The 22,583-nt window shown below is 38.9% G+C and overlaps 1 protein-coding gene across 1 annotated transcript; it reads right to left on the bottom strand.

Moving 5' to 3' along the window:
- Positions 1–20,541, bottom strand: LOC149795566 (caspase-7-like). Its single transcript, XM_089965396.1, has 3 exons — positions 20,433–20,541; positions 3,847–4,030; positions 1–3,484 (listed from the first exon to the last, which is right to left on the bottom strand). The coding sequence occupies exons 2-3, from the start codon at positions 3,937–3,939 to the stop codon at positions 2,702–2,704; spliced, it is 876 nt and encodes a 291-aa protein (XP_089821522.1). The 5' UTR covers positions 3,940–4,030; positions 20,433–20,541; the 3' UTR covers positions 1–2,701.
- Between the last annotated feature and the right edge of the window lie 2,042 nt (positions 20,542–22,583).

The raw sequence follows: 22,583 nt of genomic DNA, 5'->3' as shown, positions 1-22,583 counted from the left end.
TTTTCTTTCATTATTTTATTGAAAAATTCTATGTATGTTGTATAAAATATTTAACATATGGAATAACACAAAAATAACACATGATGTACGAAAAACAAATACAGAGGCTCCTCGTGAATCGCACACACCTAATTCAGATTATTTGTTAATGTTGCCAGCGGCTAATTGTCGCCGGCCCCTTAAATTTAGCCAAAATCTGGTCATGGGACGTTACTAAAAGTCGCCAGCATCGTTACTATATGGTGTTGTGATAAAATGTCGCGACCAGTTTTAAACAGCTACGACCTTTAAAAAATGTGTTTATTATGATAAAGAGTTTCATACATTTAGTTTCTTTTAAAGTGCAAATATTCTTTTATCTTAATTTTTTTAAAATAAGTATATGCCCTTGCGAAAAGTAAGAATAGTATAAGTAAAAGGAAAGAAGAACCTTCAACAGGCAACATCAGATTTTTAAGAACATCGACAATTAGTAACGGCTGGGCCGACATTTGGGAACGATGATATTTAATAATGATTCTGACCCATATTTTACCGAATGGACTTCAAATATAAACGACGAAACGATCCATTCAGCTGGCTTAAACTGAGAAAGACTTTAATTTTCTTCGACTAGTTTGCTTCAAGTCTTAAGTTCGGCGGTGTCCGTGACATTAGTTCTTGGACCAGACCCTGCAGACATTTAGAACTAAAACACATATGCGTATGGTTTGAAAGAAAACAAAAGTATGGCAATATACCAGTTAACACTCTCTACGTGTGCTGTTCCTTCACGTATTGTCAGAGGTCATTCTGGGTATACATTGTGCCCACTGGGATATTCTTTTATGTCATAAAAAGTATTTAAGCGAAATAAATGCAATAATCTGTTCGGACTCATTTTATAGCAGAAACAAGTTTGTTTTATATAACATACCCCAAATCTGCATTATTTACACATATAACTGTCAAAAATTCCTTCTAAACGTAGACCGTTTACTCTGAATCACGTGACCATTCGTGCTCTTAACAGCCTAAAAAGAAACACTGCGCTTGTCAAATCATCTATATAAGACAGTCCGATCGATACTAAAACTACTAAATTCATATTAACAGATACGAAAACGAGAAAGAAACATCTGTGATTTCAGTCATTCTTCCTTCCTTCTTTTCTTTCATATTTTGTAATATTGCTGCTTTTCGTACGAAAAAGGTTTGTGAACACAAAAAACGAGAAAGAAAAAAGGAACAAACGAGTTACGAGCGAGCAAGAAATAAAATAGATGCACGTCATCAATATATGAACCTGTTTCGAAAGGACGGCGAATCTATTTTGATAACAAAATTGTAGGTTAACCAAAAGGAGACGAATACGTACAGTCTGCTTGTACTGCTCTTTGTCCACCTCCGAATAAGTGACTGTATTTACCACTTCTGAATTTCAAAAATCTAAGCGATAACACATTAGCAGAGCGAAGTTATCTTACAGTGCTGTATGCAATAATTGCAAAAGAAACATGATAAGTCAAAAGTCTTCTAAATTAATAAAATTGAATAAAATGAATGCAGATTTATAAGAAAAAAGAGTGTTATAATAAATACATCTAAAATCTTGCTAAGCTACCGATATAAAATATTTTAGAGTCTGGAGGACGAGGTTGGTGCTTTAATTGCAGCTGTACAAAGAACACAATTTTCAAACAGATTTCGTCAGTAACTGGTAACATTGTGGCAAGCTTTGACTTGTAAGTTCTAATGTTAATCCAGAAAATCGTGTCTTTATTAACGATTTTAAATGCTAGTAAAAGCCCAGTGTTAGAAATCTGACCAGCAAACGCAGTTCCAGCACTGATATATTCTCCTCTTCACCCAACCCCAACCATTGCTCACCCACCCTCCTGCACTCCCGCAAAAGCTTTTTGATTATTTAGCGTGATGCATGTAAAATGAATTCATTGTTAGCAGTGGCGTACCAAGGGTAAATGGCGCCCAGGGCGACAATGATGGCCCACAAGGGTTTTGGCGCCCCAAGAGCTCATGCACCCGGGGCAAAAGCCCCGGTGACCCCCTCTCTCCGTTAGTACGCTACTGATTGCTCACACACATTCTATATTGACTTGAAGTTGGCATAAAAATAAAGCGGATAATATAAACTAGAGTGGGTAATTAGCTCACACTGATTTGGGTTATTTTAGTTTTAATTTAAATATTTACGGAGCATGAAACGGTTTAAATAAAAATGGCAGACAATCCAAACAATTCAACCTAACTATGCTATACAGTATCGATCAAAATATAATGATATTAAGTGGAGTAAACATAATTAATAGCAGACTGTGCGGACTCTTTTCATTTGTAGTGTTCAGCTTGTCAAATTTAAATGTGATAGAACTCCCAAGTCATATTGTTGCGAATTCATTAAAGAAAAATAGAAGCGTTGTTATAACAGCCTTTGACACTTTTAATTTCTTGTTTGCTTGGTGTATAACGGTATATCAACACAGGTACTATTGTATAATGCTGAGGAAATCTGGTACCATTCTAGTTGATAATCATGCACGTTAAACCCCCTCAAGTCTATTGAAAGACTGAAAGACAGTAATATGTAAATATCTCTCTCTCACCGAGAAAGGACAACTTCTTTTAGTACAAAATACTCATGCAAGTTAAAAGATGAACAATATCTTTAAAGCCGAAACCCAGAAAACTGTTCAACGGTACATTAAAGGTAAACTTTCTTGGTCAGCATGGACGTAATACAAGGTACCTGTTTTGCTCTATTAAAAATTTCTACCTCGTCATTAGTAGATTCGAAGTTCTGTGCAACATCCTTATTTACTCGTGTCAGCAATCTTACAAGATCTATTCTCTTTTTTCCGTATTCCTCTAAATTCTTGACGAGTGACTGAATAAACCAGGATCCACGACCTGCATTCCTCCAGGAATAATATCCCGATACTGTTGAATATGCAAATAAGAAGTCAGCCTCCGCTGGAAGTGATATGACGTCACCTAACTGCACTTCTGGTCCATCTGTCATGTCAACACCTACCTCGGTACCGTGATCAAATTTCATTCCTCGACAAGCCTGGATGAAAAATAATTTGGGTTTGTTAAGCAGAGATGGACAATTATCTCCGATGAATGGTCTGACTATATCAGCGATGGGGACTTTTTTGTCGTGACCATAGACTATACCCTCCTCCCCGTGACTCAAAATGGCGCAGGCAAAGCAGTCTCTATCAACATGATCTTCGGCTGCGGCTTTGGACATAATGTCCAACAGACTCTGTGCATAAACATTGACATAAACTTGAACGTCAAATCCCAGCTTACGGAATATTTCTTTCAGTGCTTTGCAATCCATATCTGAACCTTCTCTATCGACAATGCCTTCTTTTCTTAAGTCTCTATGGAATCGTTTTTGGTTGATTATAATCATTCTCCCGCGCTTCTTGTGAGACATACTGTACTCGTCATCGTGTATTTCAACGTTGGGAATATCCTGTAATAAAATAATGTGTATCATGATTGCTACAAATTCTGTTTTAAAGGTATTTATGCATTTGCACTATGTACAGCTCGCCACTCTGTGTAAACGATTGAACAGTCAACCAAAAGTCAAAAGCAATTAAGCTGAACTTCATTTTATAGATGTCACACAAACATTACATATGATGTAAAAAGGTAAGTTATCTGTTTCTATTTTTGAAGCAAAACGTCCAGGCGTATAAAAAAACCAAAAGTATAATCAATCAAACAGCATTTTCTAATGTCTATCATCAAATGAATAAACTCAACAATATGTATAGTTAGCACCAAAAAAATCCAGGCATCAGGATTTTTCTTAACCAATAAAAGACTCACCTCCTTCTTAGTATCTGCGAGGCGGACTTCTGGGACTTTACCAACTTGATCCCCGTCGGGCACATCAAGAACGCACACTTCATCTGCCATCATTTACACTACAGACCTTCCTGTGGAACTACGTACTGCTTCAAATCAGTTATATTGAACAGTCTGACGGGTCTTAATCCAGAAATATCTTTATCTGAAAGAGTTAAATGGAATTACAGTAGAAAGAGAAGAGAAACAAAAGCCATAATTAAATTCAATTTTTTTGTCGCCGATATACGAGTTAAAGGACATATTTTATGTTGAGGGAATAATAAAAAGTACTTCAGAGTGGCATGGTCAACAGGCCAACTCCTAGACAATAGAAACCCACATAATTTACGCAGACACGGGCAGAGGAGGCTGAGACTACTTGACATCATGGTGAAAGATGATCTAAAGTTTCAAGCAACAATGTTGACCATCCAGCTCTGAGATCAGACGCGCTCTCTATTCTTTGCAACGCATAGCTATTTCCCGGCAAGAACCAGAATACTTCATATAATAAATATGAATTCCTACATGAATAATTAAAGTTGGATAAATAAGTACTAAACGGGGCTGTTCAAAATAACGTAATAATCTGGAATATTTGCTAGGGAGATGAATCTCAAAAAGGAAGAATTAAGCGGAAGTTCATTTTGCATGTATTAGCGTTTATATTAGTTTCAAATTGTTGTACTGAATGTCCTATTTCTTTGAATTTATTCTGCAGCCAACTAAATTAAACAAGGACAAACACTGAGCATTGCCGATTTTATAACGCAAACATGTTACACCACGCGATCTTAATTATGGTGTGTATTGATCTGAATGTGATTTTTAATGTATGCATCAAAAGGGTTTTCGTGTTTATTAAAACCATAACATTTTTTTGTGTGCTTCTGATGGATTTGGTCGTGCTAAATTCAATTAGCATTTCTTCCAAGTCTTCAAAAGAAATGTTCTGGTGAGTAAAACGTCTGTTATTATGCATTACCAACTTGGCACTGATGCGTTGTTACCTCTTTTCATGGCGTTAGTCCCTAGTCTAAGGTGAATATCCCTTCTTCCAATTAATAACTGGAGACATAAAACAATAAGCATTCGATTCCAGCCTAATTACATAGTTGTTTCCGTCGTTCGGAATACCGTCCTTCTTTGACTTTGACAGAAACTGAAGGGCATCAGCGCAGAATTAGGCAATAATAACACTAGATAAAAGTAAAATTATTTCACATTTCCCAAGCAGCACAGATGTTACTGAGACTGAAAATTTTAACTGGAGCAGGTGCAAAGAAGAGAAACCTAACGTAGCTACAATAATGAACTGTAAACTATCATTTTCCACTAAGGAGTGAATTTCACCCTTTGAATGGCTGTGTGGGCGGATTCAAGGCCGATGTGAGAAAACAAACCCGAAGTTATATGTTGGTTCAGACAAATCCACAGGAATTTAAAACGGAACGAAACAAATTGGGGATGTGAAAGTATTCATCCTCAAGATCTATGGAGAATGTCCACTCTTTATTGTATATGGCAATCATGAATGGGGCCGATGTCTCCATCCCGAAACGCTTTACCTGAAGAAAAGTGCCTAATGGGGAAAGATCAATAATAATGGCAACTTTCACTCTTGTTTTGGAGCTATGAAGATCCGGGGATAAAACCCCGATAATGGGCGTTCATAATCATTTCTATTGGGCCCTTTCTTAAAAAGAGTGTATACTTCTTCCCATGGTGAAACAAACAAGAGATCTCATGAGTTTGTTCCTGATCGACAATGGGGGATTGTCGTTTGCCACCCTGATTAGAACTGAGAGAAAAGGTAGTAAAAAGATGATCACTGTGATTAATATCTCTTTATTGATCGACACGAGGAGCAAATCTGACCCCAACAAAAGAAATAACTTGCTGATCAATGTCATTATCAAGATCTCGTTTTGCCATTGATCATTAAGCTGCACAAGATGGGTATAAATCAGGGATTTCGTTTTCAACAGGATAAATTTTTTAAATCCAAAATAAGATTGTCAGTTATAAGTTGATTCAACTCAACCTTATGTCCCACTAGGTCATTGCCTTGTAATAAATGAACACCCTCAATGGGTAATGAAGTTACATTCCGACGGGTCCTGAGACAAAGTCTGATGACAAATTGACACAATGGAGAGGAACATTAACAAAGCCGGACTCTACTCACTCAATATTAAGACATTCACCGGAAAATTACTTCTCAAACAAAGGCAAAGTACCTGATAACAAATGACTCTGAGAAGCTCACGTGACCCTTATTATATTAATAGGGACAGGCTTGGTAGAATCATATAGAACCTTTCAACATGAATAGTTCATAATTCTCCATAACAAACTTGGACTGGGGTTGGTTTGACCCAACCAATGTACTGTATTGCTTTTAATACCAAACCCTGACCTTGACCACTTTGAAATAAGAGCATTGAAATAACTGTCTTTTCTGTTGCTTATTTTTTAATAAGTAGCAATCAGAAATAACAGCAATATTATTCTTGCATATAGGAAGGGATAAGAATTTCTAATTAGTCTTATTAGATAGCTGATTCCTAAATGTTGTGCCAGATTGAAATTTAGAAGTACACGTATGAGACTGAGATGATTTTTTTCGGTTTTCTTTTCTTTTTTTTTTTTAATTTTGCTGCAAAAATAAAACCCTCTAAGAGGAAGAACTACTGACAAATGAAACTTTGTGAGTCCAGGAATAATCATCAGATGTACAATCAGCATTTTCCAACGTTTTCACCTTTAACTCATCAAGGTAGGTCTTGAAATCATTAACGACGCAATTTGTGTGTGTGTGCGTGTCATTTGGATTTGTAACGTAGCTTTAACAATTTTTCAGTCATATCGCTACGATGTCTGCAATGTGGCAGTTTATAGTGATGTCTAGCACTGGGGCATCAATCCGATGCCGCAGACATGTAGCATCCAGTCACATTATCCTGACACCAGGCCGACCAGTCCTAACACTAACCTCTTAATATTGAGCGCCAAGCGAAGCAGCTGTTAGTACCAATTTTGTAAGTCTTTGATATGACTCGGCCGGGGATCGAACCCACGACCTCTAGCATGCGAGGCGAACGCTCTAATCACTAGGCCACCGGAGCGGTCCGCAATTTTTAAATTCATTAATTAATATGATCTGTATGATGATATCATAATCTTGATCATCCTTCTTGGCTGTGCATCATCAATCATATACATGTAGTTGTACTCTTATCCTTGCAAAATAGGCATGTTTCTTCAATTCCTTTTCAACGATTCCAAACCCTCTGTCGATATGGCTCAGGTACTTACTCATAACACTTCAATATATATTGCTTAACCACATTATAATAAAAATCATAATCAGCACCTTGTTGTACCTACAGTCAAGTGCTGACGGAACGAGCTTGCCAATAAGCAAACTTTGTGATAACAAATTCCAGTACTCTCTCGGATACTTCGCGTTTTTAACAGTTTTCTCAAAATAAGGAAAATACTGATCCACTTCTTTTCCTTTAAAAAAGGGGGGTCACTAACATATTTATGGTAACATCAAGCCTGAACTTTCGGGTAAGAGGAGGAGTGTGCTGCGCCTACCAGTTCTACTTATATTAATTTAATTACATTCTCTCCCTCCTTTCCCCGTCTCTTCATCTGCTTCTGTTTCCTCTGCATTTGCATGTTTTCCCTCTATCATTGTTTATTTCTATCATTTCTTTATTAAGCCGACGCTTAAACAAAACTCTATTTTGATATTGTCTTTTACCTGCAATTCATTTAATTTCCCGTGAAAACCAAACACAGCCTTCTTTATCAAACCCAAAGCACGTTTATTCAAACATTTTCTTGTCCACCAGATGCTGGACCAAACTATTTTTTTATTTCTTGTTTTGTTAAAGATGTTTTTACTTCCAAAAGATTATATTGTCTATGTAGCTCAAACAACTCCTTCTTTTTCAAAGACCTTAACCCTTCCTGGACTGGAATTGGCAAAAAGTTCACAACCTAAGATTACATTGTGAATACTTCTTGATTTACTAAAGATTTCACAAATATGTCAAATTAAAATCTTTATGTGGAATATAAAATGTTACAACAAAGTCAATTTCAATTTTAAAAGCAATTGTAATTTTTCTGAAATGTTTTAAAGAAATTCGTATTCCGGACAAGCCCCCAGTGTCTGTTACGACTATGTGGTCTTAAACTAAATAACATAAAAAGTAAAACCAACAGGTTTGGTAAAATTTAACAAGTATAGTATCTTGAATTAAATCCCAAATAATCTAAAACATTTCATCCCACAATTCCAAAAGAAGTCTTCCAAATGTATTCCAGTGGTAATCACAATAAATTCCAATACTGAATGTGCTGATGTACCAAGTCTTGATATATCAAAATGATGTAACCCAGAATGTTTTTGAAAGAATTCATAATAATACCAGTTATGTTTAAGTCCAAAATCTCAAAGAGCACTTTTTAATGCCAATAAAAGATATAAATAAATAATTCCTGCAAAATCTAAAAGTGATTTAATTAGACTAATATTAAAAAAGGAATGAAGAATTTGTACACTGTTCGCCTTATATAGACTTTTATCTGACTTACGAGGCAACAAATGTCCCGGAACTATGTCAGCTCCAAGGGAAAATTCCATTAAATTGGTAAACAAGGTCAGGTCTGTTAACTTAAATTATAGCGAAAATCTTTACAAAATTCAAGTGGACCATGTTTTTTCCAAATAAAAAACCAAGGTCCGGAACTCAAATCCAAGTAAACATGTTTACAAATGATCGTTATCTTGATGTATATATACAATAATGGACAAAAGTTAGATATATAACATTGTTTACAACTGACCCTCACGATCTACAACCATGGACAAAAGTTAAATACAAAGTATGTATGTATATATATATATATATATAAGTTTTCTGGAAGCAAATCAGGGTGATTTGTGTTCAAAATCAGGGAGATTGGGTCCAAATCAGGGAGACTAGCGTAATGACTGTTTTTTCTCATTAGTTTAAACGCGAAAGTGCAGATCGTACCACAACTAAGTAAAATAACAATAACGAATAATAGTTACTGAACTTAATTAGTTTTTTATACGTTGTTTTCTTAACCTCACAAAAAAATAATTTAAGAATCTTCACAAGAATCACTGTGGTTAAATAAATAATGACATACTGGAACCTCAAACACTCGAACAAACTTAGGTTTTCTCGACATGTGTTGGTTGTCTTTCAGTCTTGTAGAGAAGCTCCCTTTGTAGTAACACATAAACCATTTTAAGGTCTGAGCTCAAAACCGTCACACTTTGCATTTATCTTACACGATATTAGTGACAACACAGTTTTTCCACAAATTTATACGGTGGTCTGTATGAATCTTCCTCAACATGCTGAAATAGCGCTCAGGGTCTGCATTACTGTGTGGCAAGCTTAGTGCTTCCATAGAGAGCTTCGCTAGATTTGGGAATCTGGGTTTCTTTAAGGGTGTGTAAAGTCTGCTCATGTCTACCCGGAAGACATTCAATGGTGTTTCTCCCTCCCTGAGTGAAACTGGGGAGGTCTGAGGGCGAGGAGAGCTTGACACTGTCAGCTGCTCTAACCAGATTGTCACTTCTACTGAAATCTGCAATCTCCTCTCACGATTTAGATAACCAAAGGCCTTCTGGGTCTGGTCATTAAATGGAAACTTGGCTAGCATCTCTGCTGTAACTTCCTCATAGAAGGACTTCACATTCTTAAAGAAGAAGCTCAGCTGAGTTGGAGAAATGTCTGGGTTGTTGTGAACGAAACGTCTGACTTTTATACCCACTGCTAACAAAGAGTTGTCATGCTGATTTTCTGGTGAAATAAAGTTGACCTCCATAATGCTGGCTGATACAGTGATAATACTCATCTTCACAAAGGTTCCCATGAATTTCGGAAGAATTCGTTCCATCTCCACATAGAGGTATCCCACCAAATCATCACCAGCATGGAACATGGTGTTAAGGTCATTCAGTGGTTCCATGATGTATAGAAGAAAGTGATATGTCAGTTCCACCTCTGGGTTTTTAAGGTTCTTCACAGATCTGTTCATTCTAATCTCCGTTTTCACAGCATCTTCATGGCTCTGGAAATATGACTGAAGAGCTGGTTACTGTTGAAGGAAGCGTGCAATGCACTTCTGGAGTGACAGCCACCTTGTGCTACAGTGTTTGACCAGTTTGTACTCCTCAGTGTTGGTAAACTCTAGGAATTCTTTATACATCTCTCTACGCTTGGAACTGTAAGTGAAGTGACAGTAGGTGTCGACCAGACGTTCTTCAACTGGGACAGCCAATTTCTTCAAATTATACTTTGTACAGGTACTGGACAAATGGCAGATACACCCAAAGTCGATTATATTTGGTAGCTGTTCATTAACTCTAGAGAGGACGGAATTTTTCTTTCCAACCATTACATTTGCATTATCACTGCTAAACCTTACTAGGTTCTTCCATGGAATCTGCCTGTTTGTTAAGACTTCTTCAAGACCGTTGAAAAGGTTTTCACCAGTTCCAATATTGCAAATGTGCATATACAGGAATTTGGTTGTCACTCTAAATGTCACTGATGAACACCCTTACAAGAATTGCTACACACTTCTCATTAGACTCATCCATCATCACTGAGAAAGTTTTTTTTTTTTGCATAGTAAACTTATTTGATTGTCATACATTGGACCCAAAGCCATGTCAACAATATTACCTTATTTCTTTTGCATCGAAATTTCTGAGCAATTTGCGAGTCGGGAAACAAACTTACACAGCTCACTAAAATAATCAGCAACAATGAATGGTAAATTATGCTCCAACATAGTTAGCAAACAGAACCTCTGCTTTAGTGACACTGTCTACTGATGTCGGTGGAAACATTTGCGTTACTTTAGGCACATTATGTGACGATTTCTCGTCTGCAATGTGCTGCATACTTTTCAAGTGCCTTGTAAGTTTATTTTTAACCCCACTAGAAATGTTCAGTGGCAATGGCAGATGCTTTATCTGCTCGGGAAATGGACGCACCCGCCCATCCACGAGTCTCCTGCTGCCTTGCAGGTCGGCTTTGGTTAGCCAAAGGCTAAGGGAGTAAACCCTAAAAGAAAATCCGGAGCGGAGACTCTAAGGCAGCTGGACGATGTACTACATCCCCTTCTGGCAACTCCTTGGTCTGGACAGGAATGGGCTCCGCCAGACGACTTTTGCCCAAGACACACTGATAATGCTGGACAAATCTGAGCTTACAATACCGGATCGGTCGTCGCCCGGGTCAACAAGGACCGCGCCTGCCGTTGTCCACCAGGACGGAGGTGACAAGTGTGCTACTGGTACTATGCATACAATCAGAGCGAGAGACAACATTGCCATCGCCACCTGGAACATTAGAACTCTGGCGCAAATTGGAAGACTCCAAGAGTTGACACATGAGCTGGAGCAATACACATGGCACATTCTGGGACTCTGTGAAGTTAGATGGAAATCCCTAGGAGAACACCAAACCGAAGATGGGCATATATTATACTATGGTGGAGAGTGTGACAAGTCCATAAATGGAGTAGGCTTCCTTGTAAACAAAGCCATCAAGGAAACTGTGCTTGAATGCTGCCCCATATCTAGCAGAATCATTTCCATTCGTCGGAAAGCATCTTCCTTTAACATCACAATTATCCAAGTCTATGCTCCAACTACCGATCACGATGATGAAGAAATAGAGGAGTTTTACAACAAACTACAGGGTATTCTAAACATGGTCAGTAAGAAAGATATCCTCATTGTCCAAGGAGACTGGAATGCCAAAGTTGGCAAAGATGCTCTAAAAGACTGGGAAGTACATTGTGGACCTTCTTGCAATGAGCTTACCAATGAAAGAGGGAGACGGCTGCTCGAGTTCGCAAGCTACAACAACTTGGTACTAGCAAACACCCTGGGACAACATAAAGCTTCACGATGCTGGACATGGCACTCACCAAATGGAACCCATCACAACCAGATCGACTACATACTGGTTCAAAACCGTTACCGATCTGGCATCAATAGAGCAAAAACAAGGACATTCCCAGGTGCTGATGTTGGGAGTGATCACGACCTCGTGATTATGAACTTCCGAGTGAGGCTGAAGAAAATTAACAAACCAAAGAACATCAGGCTCAAATTCAAACTTGAACAACTGAAGGACCCTAACATCTGCAAAAACTCATTCAAACAGCCTCCAAAGTCGTCATCGATACCGTGTGTGATTGTTGTTTGAATGTCTTGAAAGGCACGATGGCTTTGTCTAAAAACCAGAAAAAATGCTTAGACAAACATCGTCATGTTCTTCGCAAAATGGTTCCAAGAAGAAGAAAAAAAACATTCGTGGAAAGAAAAATGTTGATACAACGCGGAGGAATTTTGTCCATGTGGTTAGGACCCTTGCTGAAAGGGGCGTTGAGAACAATTCTGGTAGGACTCATGGGAAATAGATAAAAAGAACCAAGAAGATAAAAGGGACCTTTTGGGGCCAAAAATCTCAGACGTGACCATTGAAATCTGATAGAAGGACGAAAACTGGCTTTAGTGCCTTACAAACGATGGATGGAATACCATCGTTGGCAAGAACAACAGATCCCGCATTAACTCCCAATCCTGATTTGACCGCGATGTACCAGTTACAACACGAATTTCATCCGTTGATGGATCACAGTGATTTGTCAGAAACAGAAAAATCGCAAAAGTACGGTCAACTGTTGCAACGACTGCAACTCTTTCACCAGAAAGCTGTAGAAGAAACAGCTCTGCCCACTCTGAAAGATTTTAAGACCCTGATGAAAAGTACATCATCATGACCACCACCACCAACTCTAGAGGTCAAGACAGACACAGCGCAATGAATGCCTGAGGAAGAAGAGGTACGAGAAGTCTTTCAAACACCGTCAGCAGCTCCCATTCCTAGTAAGAATGTTCCAGAAGTCGCACCCGAGTGGACGGCATCGATCAATGGTAAGCCGATTTAGACGATGTCTCTCATTTGGCCACCTAGAATCGCTGAAACAAATATGTTTGTGTCATCGTCATCTTTCCCAAATTTGCCTGGGTCTTGACTTCCAAATCGAGCAGTGAGTTAGTGTGAGCCATCAAACTGGTGTTGAAACAAAGTGTTCGTCACCCTCTTCGATGGCAATCCGACAAATGCACCGAATTTAAGAAACGTGACATTCATTTTTTCACCATCGAGAACCCAGAAACCAAAGCCAGCATCGTGGAACGTTTTCAACGCACCTTGAAAGATCGCACGTAGAAATACTTTACACATAAACACACTCTCACGTTCACTGACATCTTACCGCACCTAGTCCAAGCGTGCAACCAATCTTACCATCGGAGCAACGGATGTGCTCCCCAAGAAGTGATCCATGACAACGAAGTGACTGTTTTTGAGCGCTTGTTTGGTACGTCCCCGACGGTGGATGTCCCCATGAAAAGTGGAGTGTTGGCAGCAGGAGATTGAGTGCGCATTGGCAAAACCAAACGCACTTTCGACAAAGGGTACTTACCCAACTGGACCACCGAATTGTTTCGTGTCACCGGACGAGTGCATGTCGTCATCCTGTCGTCTATAAATTGGAAGACATGAACGGGGAAGTGTAAAAACGAACGTTTTACTTTCCCGAGTTAAAACGCGTAACCAAAAAAGAAGACGAAGTGTACAATATCGAAAGCAATCTCGAACGAAGAACCCGTAAAGTGGGAAAACGCCATGTCAAAGAAGTCAAAGTACGTTGCCAAGGATATCCTCCCAGTTTTGATACTTGTATTGAGGCTTCGCAAGTCATTGACTATAAAAAGTGACTATCATGCTCTTCAACACAGCATCAGCTACCACAGTGACCACTCCTTCACCCAGTTCTTTTCTGCAAGAGCTACAAAAACCCTTGTGGGTGTGGTGTGGGGAACTTGTCCCTAAAACGCAAAATCGTCTTTTTCGGTCCAAATCTTTGTGGTGTATTGTGTCATTGGTTCAGCCATTGTCAATTTGAGTTTGCAACAAGGAGACAAACAACTGTGGACCATTTCCTTAAGCAGCTGCATCGGTTACCTTCTTCCCGATCATTCCCTAAAAAATACTCATCGAATGGGAACAACGGGAGCCTTGCGTCCAACGACTGTAACCCTCTCAGCAGTCACCACTCCAACAACAATCCTCTTTTAGACACTCCTCTGACTTCAAGTGACCCCTTGGACAGCATAACTCTGGAATTATTAATAAAAACCAATTTTACTTAATGTTACCCAGTGACAGTTCCATGGGGGTGTTTCCCAACAATACTTTATGTTGTTTCACAGACAAATTACCTCAGGCCATCCAATTAGATCACGAAGCTTATTGGGAAGTGGTTTGGTGGAAATCATTCACCGTACAGAAGTCGTAAATGTCCTGTCAAATAATTAAAAAAATCGTGCGGTCGAAGTTCATGACGAGTAAGTGCAAAACTACTTGAATACCAATGTAGATTATGAAATGAAAACACTTAACTCACAAACTCAAAAGTGGACCTATAACATGATATTTCCACCAGGCTATTATTTTAGCGGTCAACATTTGGTGAGTACGATTGCTACCAGGTGCAATGCACTGTTTGGTAAAGCTTTGGTAAAGTGTCCAAAAAAGTGCCACCACTGAGTATCATAAAGAGTCTCTTCGCCTGCTAATGAAATTTTCGGAAAGCAAAGTGGTGTCCATTTTATGTTGTCCTGAATTGTTTGAAATTTTGGGTGGAGACATGGAGATGAGGAATTACCAGTCATTTCCGACAATGATTCTTTTACCAAGTTATTTCATTTCCCGGTAGAACTGAACCAAGGACTGAATTTGATTTTTGTGTATTCCGATGTAGTGGAGTACAACGTGGTGGGACACACCTCCGTACCGTTACTGTGTGCCATTCCTTTCAAAGTGGATTATGTTACGAACGCTGACGAGGAGGGTGGAAACACCTATCACGTTCACCCCGAATTTGTACATCCTCTCATTATTTACCTGTCAATAAGTCGTATTTCGACGCTATCAACATTGCTATAAAAGGTGATCTGGGACAAAATATTTCATTCACCAAAGGGAAAGTCACGGTGAAAGTCCATTTTCGAAAAAGATTCTCTAACGACTCGTAAGATATGTATCCAGTTACCGAGGCGTCGCTCGACAGCGAGGACATGGTTTAGGAGATATGTTGAAATCAGCTTTTTCGTTCGGTGGCCCCCATTTTGAAACCGACGGTGACACGAGTATTGCACGCCCTGAAAGATTCCGCATTTGATGCAGGGTAAAGAATTTCTCCAAAATGTCATTATCGACAAACAAAACCCAAAGAAGCTTTCTTGAGAGCAGGCATAAATGTCTTGCTTCAAACGGGTAAAGAGATTTTGGGTCGGCGAGAAACTCCTATAAATGCACTGAACGATGCCAAGTCAGGCATTCGTGCTTCCCTAACGCCACAGCAAGGACAATGCAGAAAGAGACGAAAAGAAACACCCCTCCAGAGGACTTCACACTCATAAAGTTAGAAAGACTAAGAAAAGAAGAACCGTCCGAGACTTAGACGTTTTTGATTATTAAATAAACACGGAGAGAAAGAGAGAAAAAAAATGATTCACCGAGAGTCTTGCGTTTGTTCCAAGTCATAACTGGATCTGTTTGCCATACCACCTACCATGATGACGATGCAAGAATCCCGATGGGTCGAATTTCATCCTGTCTCATCTTTGGTGGATTCAGCTCCCATCGAGTTTGAAATCAAGAGACAGCCCGAAGATTACATTGATCTGAACAGCAGTTACATGTACCTCAAAGTCAAAGTTCCTAATAAGAATGGAGATAATACAGACGATGAAAAAGTAGCTCCCGTCAACAATTTCATGCATTCCTTGTGCAGCGAGGTGGATTTGTACTTAAATAACAAACTGGTCAGCAGCAGTATGGATACTTACCCTTATCAAGCGTACCTGGAAAATCTCTTGACATACGGAATAGACGCTAAGGACACTCATCTGGATGCCTGCGTGCTATGGAAACCAGAGGACGAGGACAAGTTCGACACAATAGCGGATGACAATGATGGATCTGAACAGCGACGAAACAAAATCAAAGATGGGCAGATTTTAAAACTAATGGATCGTTTGCATTTGGACATGTGGTTGCAACATAAGTATTTGCCGAACGGCGTGTATGTCCGCTTGAGACTAGATCTCAGCAGCAGTATCGCTTTCTAGTTGTTGGCTGATGCTGCCGATTACAAAACCATCATCCGAGAAGGCAGACTCTACTTGCGACGCGTGGAAGTGTTGCCTAAGGTATGAAACGACATCAGTCACACTTTGAGCAGAACAACCGCTAAGTATCCGATACGACGCGCGGAAGTGAACACCTTCACCATTCCCAAGGGTCAGCGATCCATGTTCGAAGATCATCGGTTCCGAGGACAGTAACCCAAACGTTTTATCATTTGTATCGTCGAGAATTTAGCCTTCAACGGAGCCCACAGTAAAAATCATTTCAACTTTCGGCACTTCGACGTGTCCAAAATTGAAGTCCGTCGAGATGGCAAGACCTTGTGTACGAGACCACCGGAACCTGACTTTGCCAAGAAGAATTATTAGAGATGGTACTTTCAACTTTTCCCAAATTTTGAGCGAAGAAGGTATAACACTCGCACCAAGTAGGCCATGAAAAACATCAACTGTGCCAAGTAAGCCATTAAAAACATCAACCGTGCCAACCAGGCTATGAAAAACATCAATCGTGCCATCTAGGCCATGAAAACTTAAATCGCGCCAGCTAGCCCATGAGATACATCAATCGTACCAACCAGACCAAGAAAAACATAAATCGTACCAACTAGGCCATGAAAAACATAAATCGTACCAGCTAAGCCATAAAAACATCAATCCTGCCAACTAGGCCATGAAAAACATCAATCGTACTAACTGAGCCATGAAATACTTCAATCGTACCAACTAGGCCATGTGTGTGTGAGTGTGATTTTGATTTACAACGTAGCTTTAAAAAAAAAAAATCAGTGATATCGCTACGATGTCTGCAGTGTGACAGTTTATAGTGATGTCTAGCACTGGGGCATCATGCCGCAGACATGTAGCATGATATCCCACCCAGTCACATTATCCTGACACCAGGCCGACCAGTCCTAACACTAACCTCCTAGTGCTGAGCTGTTAGTACCATTTTTGTAAGTCTTTGGTATGACTCGGCCGGGGATCGAACCCACGACCTCCCGCATCCGAGCAGGACGCTCTAACCACTAGGCCACCAGAGCGGTCACCAACTAGGCCAGGAAAAAATCAATCGTGCGAACTAGGCGATGAAAAACATCGATTGTGCCAAAGTGGACGGCATTCTAAAGGTCGGTAAAACAAACCTTTATGCAAGCCTCTTCAGATCCGCTCTATTTTAATCAGATTGAGATTTAGTTTCAACAGAAATTAAACAACCCCAATAAAAATGAAACAATCTCTTGTAAGATGTTGCAAATGAAATGTAAACAGGAAATGGAGAAAAACGAAATGCGTGTGTGATTTGAATTTTTAACGTAGCTTTAAAAATAGTCCAAGCTTCCTCTGATCCTTGCCGGGGTAATTGGGGTAATTTTATCCAAATATCAAAAAATGGTGTGGCAAGGGATAGAGGAAACTCGGACTACTTTACAAAATGTTCAGTCATATCGCTACGATGTCTGCGGTGTGGCAGTTTTGTAGTGATGTCTAGCATTGGGGCATCGTGCCGCAGAAGTGTAACAGCATGTCCCACCCAGTCACATTATCCTGACACCAAGCCGACCAGTCATAACACTTACCTCTTAACGCTGAGCGCCTAGCGAGAAAGCTGTTAATACCATTTTTTGAGGCGGATGCTTTAACCACTAGGCCACCGGAGCGGTTAAATGCAAAATACCATATATGAAAAGAATGTGTACAATAAATGCGACAAAAACTGAATTAGAGTGAATAAGTTTTGAAAAGAGGTAATATTTATCCATCGGGCTAAAGAAATGAAATACATTACTTTCGACTGTTTCTGTCAGCATTTAGTCGAGTAATTAGGTCAGGTTTATAGCTAGTTTTAAAAAATTCAACGTAACAATACCAATAAATGGCAAAAGATATTAAGCAAACTAAACCGATCTTCTAAGAAACTTAGTTCAGTTCGACATTTTATATTTTTAAAAAATTGCGAGGAAGAGAAACAACAATGAATAGAATGTAATGTGTTTACAACGTCATGTTTAGAGGAAAGAGTTGATAAAAAAGTTAGAAACAGACTATACGCCTTTGAATTTCTTGAGAATGCCGTCCTAGCGGCAAGTTGACACGTTGGATAGCAGACGATTTTGTAAGTGTGGGACAACTTTTTGCAAATTGGAAACTTGGATTAAGATGCATACAATTTTTTAGGTAAACATTTCCATCTTTTAAATAATGTATTTATTTGTATGATTCTAAAAGATACATAGTAAATAGGGTTTTCTGGGTTACAGGTTCAAGAAGATGATGGAGTGGGTCTTCATGTTGACATTTAGAAATCACATTTTCATGTGCATTTAGAGTAGAAATTGTGGGATATTTTTTATACACTTTATGAATATCACTTTTCTTAATTAAATTGTGATCGTTCTTTCTTGATACAAAATGGATTTTTGACCCAAAATAACACGTGATCTAAGGTGTACAGAAATGATGTATTGTTGCGCAGAATTACCCGACGCGCATAATTGGCCGACATGGTGGTATTAGTTAAAGAAATTAGTTAAAGAAATAAAAGGAACTAAATTGGATGTGGAAAACAGTATGCAAAGCGACGAGAGCGTCTCTTTTGTGCTCTATTTTGGCAAAAACAATAGATTCAAGGAAGCTCTCTTGCGTGATCATGTCAGATTGGTCAATTTGTGTAAATTAACAGTGTAAATGTAAAACATTCCCAATCTGACCTTTTATGCAGAAAATATCCCAAATTCATAGACCTCTTGCGACGTTTTGAGAAAGGTAGACAGATCTCTGTTGCAGATGATTCAATATTCTTTTTGCTATCTGTAATTACAATAATGTGATCTTTTTTATTCCTTAGACCATAAAGTTGTTCATCCCATGTTTTCCTTTCCTGACATGACTGGTTCATCGATGTTCCGCCCACGAAATTACAGCCAAAGTCGAAATCGTGCAAACTTTACAACGGCTGGTTTTATAATTCAAAAACATATAAGCAGGGACGTCATTTGGAATTTCGCATGTGCTGTAAAATGTAAAAATGCTGTTGCCTACATACGAAAATTAACAATCCCGTCAAGTTTTGCCCCCCCCCCCCCCGAAAAAAGTTGAAATGACGTCCATGCATATAAGGTCGATTCAAATATAGTTGCGCTGGTAAGCCGGTACGGTTAGATATACCGACCAGTAAGATATTTATTGCCGGTACAGCCGTACCAGAAGGACGTGGTTGGGGCGTGGTTACTGTACCGGTAAGAGCTGCACTCGACCTGCGTCCCTGTTCAGATCATCATCAAGTTAACACACGGGAATTATTTACCTTTATAGCGTATGTTGTTGTGGTGTGGTTTAACGCCATTTTTCAGCACATGATAGGCTATGTATGGTGGCCAGTATTAATGGTGGAGGAAGAACCCGGGAAAATCCCCGGAAAGAACCACCGATCCACGAGAAGCTACTGGCAAGCTTTCTCACATACCCACATTGGCTCAATCCGTGACTCGAACCCACGCAGACAGAGGTAAGATGGCAGTGATCCGTAACTGAGAGCGCTTTAGACCGCTCGGCCACTCGGGGCCCCCGCGTATGGAAGTAAAAGGGTGGGTTGTCGCTTAACGCCATTTTACAGCACATGAAGCTCTCTATACATGGCGGACAGTATATCCGGTTGTGGAAGAACCCGGGGAAACCCTGACCGACGGGAATCTACTGGCAAGCTTTTTCATACACCCACATCGACCGAGCCAGAGACTCAAACCCACGCTGATTGCAGTGATCGGAAAAGGCAAGCACCTTAGATAACTCGGCCATCCGGGGCCCCGAAGGTACAGGGGTACATGGGAATAACTTGGACTAATAAGACACCCCCACCCCATCATATAATGATATGCTACACGCGACCAAGCAGGCTTTGGTTATGCTCCACTGTTTTAAAAAAAAACAAAAACATTTAACTTTCTGACACGTATTCCATCTGCTTTAAGCTCAATATTTGCGGTGGCAACTACCAAAGACCTGGAACGTTTTCCTTTCATAGTATCGAAACTACACTTAGCTATCAGTGAAACTGGTTATTTTGTCACACTTTCTTTTTAAATCTCAGATTTATTCTGTACCCATTTATTTAATCTCAAGCACTCTCGTTGATATCAATGAGAAACGGGAAGGAAACTGCGGACAACACCCACTACTTATTTCTCAATCAACACACACTTGTATATTGAAATCATATTAAATTACATTACACATGTATCAAAACGAATGTATACTAAATGCATCTTACCTCTCAGGTATATCGCTTCCTACCTACTTGACGTAACCTCGACATACACTACCTTTTTCGGTGTCAGTGTACAATAACCCTCCAATTCATTTTATCTGCCTACATGCACCACCTATTCCACACAGCAGTTTGTCTAAAAATAAACCAAAAGAAAGTATAACGTGAAAATAACACAGTAGAAAGGATCTTTTCTCCGACATATTCCATACGAAATTAACACGTGTTAAAAATGAGTATCTCTTGTTGGCCAAAAAAAACCCCCATGTATCACGAGTATCGGTGGACGTTCGTATCATAATTGGTAAAAGTAACGCGTTAGGAATTGTCATTTTTCTTAGAGCTGGTTGAGTGTATGAAATCTCAAGACAAGAAACCGTTTCACATAAATATACTCAATAGTCAAGCATTGCCCCATGATTTCAATGGGTACGTCTCTATCTTTTTAAAGAAAAATAAATATTACGGTAATTAGGGCTCGTTGTCATTTCTCTTCGTCTTCTTTCAATCGCTACACTATGACATACTAGTTAAAACAAATGTGCAAGTTTAGCGAATTGCACATCTGCCTTGAAATGATTAATTTGTCTATAAAGAAATAAAATTTTATGGTCTACCGGGATTGTCGAGGATTGCCATCTAAAGGTAATGAATGACAACCACATAATCAAATGCTCATACGAACATAAAAACATACATACATACATACATTTAAACTGATAAATCTAAAATTCAAGCAATGTTTATTAGAGTAAAATAACTAAATAGGGTTGGATAAGCACAGGGCCGGCCTAAGGCAGATTTGACCGATTTGGCACAATCGGGGCCCCGCGCGTTAGTAATTTTTACAAATATATATAGAGAAAGTAATTTTAAAGCGATGGAAGAAAATTATAATTATAAATATTACACAAAATAGCATGCTATTTACAAATTATTAGACACTATAAAGAATAAATTGCGACCGCATCGCAACTTATGTCGACTCTCTAAACCGTACAATATTTGTTCCCTAAGAAAGAAACTTCTTACATTGACCGTAAATTATGTACCCCCGTGCGACCCCTTCCCCCGGATCAAAACTGTGCTAATAATGAATCTTCGGGAAGGCAAAAATATTTTTAAAAAATTATGTCCTCGCAATGTTTTTGCTACATATCTGTACCGAAAATATGAACTGAACGGTTAAATTTGGATGGCTTATGAAAATTGGGCTTGAAATGTGGGTTTCTAAAGTTATTTTACTTTTTTAAATACAGGTTTCTTTAGATATCATATGTTTTGTCGCCCTACATAGTATCTAAGACAGGAACATTTTCGTTTAAATCTATATTTGGATATATTTTTTGCACTGGGTTGGAAAAGTAAGCAGAAAAAAGAAAGAAAAAAAGAACGAGACCTCAAAAGCTCAGCGGAAAACCATATTTTACCACGAATATTATTTTACTCTAAAATGACAATGAAGCTGAAAATTGCGATTCAACTAGAAAGTATCTAATTTAGTAATAAAGTCGAAACTTAGAATGTTTAACAAATGCAGACAAGGAGGAGGACACTGAAGGTCTGAAGAATATGTTAAAAATTTATTCTTGATGTAAGCAATTACAAGTACAAACGATAACTTTTGTTCCGAGGATAGCTAAAGATCAAAGTAAAGATTTTAAGTGAATAATTTGGTTCTTGAATGAAATATATGAATCTGAAAATACATCTTTTTGCAGCGTGAAAATAAAATCAATTTACGATTGCAGCTTTTCATTAAATAATTTGGATGACACTAGGCCGATAAATCACGTGATGATATTGATTTTCCACAATATCGTCCATCAGTATCAACACAGATTTGTGGGGTTGATTTATCGGACTAGGATGATACCTGACCAATACAATTTCATGACCATGCAAAATCTGTGCAAATGAAAAATGAAACGGTTTTAGTTTCATCACCTTGTCAGTACAGATAGTCAGATTTGTTGCCAGGAAGTAAAACATCAATATGGCCTAATTAAAAATAGTATATTCCCTAATACGAACACAATAAGAAAGAAAACGTTCCGAAACATGTTTTCTTTACAATGGTGAGCATTAACAATATTTTAGTTTTGTTGGGCAAAGCCCCTATTAAAGAATGTGTGCCTAACAAGCACTGAACAC

The sequence above is a fragment of the Sinohyriopsis cumingii genome, chromosome 7 (assembly GCF_028554795.1).
Source record: "Sinohyriopsis cumingii isolate HCF-2022 chromosome 7, ASM2855479v2, whole genome shotgun sequence".
Classification (NCBI taxonomy): domain Eukaryota; kingdom Metazoa; phylum Mollusca; class Bivalvia; order Unionida; family Unionidae; genus Sinohyriopsis; species Sinohyriopsis cumingii.
Note: the sequence above shows the minus strand (reverse complement) of the source record. Positions and strands in the feature narration are given on the sequence as shown.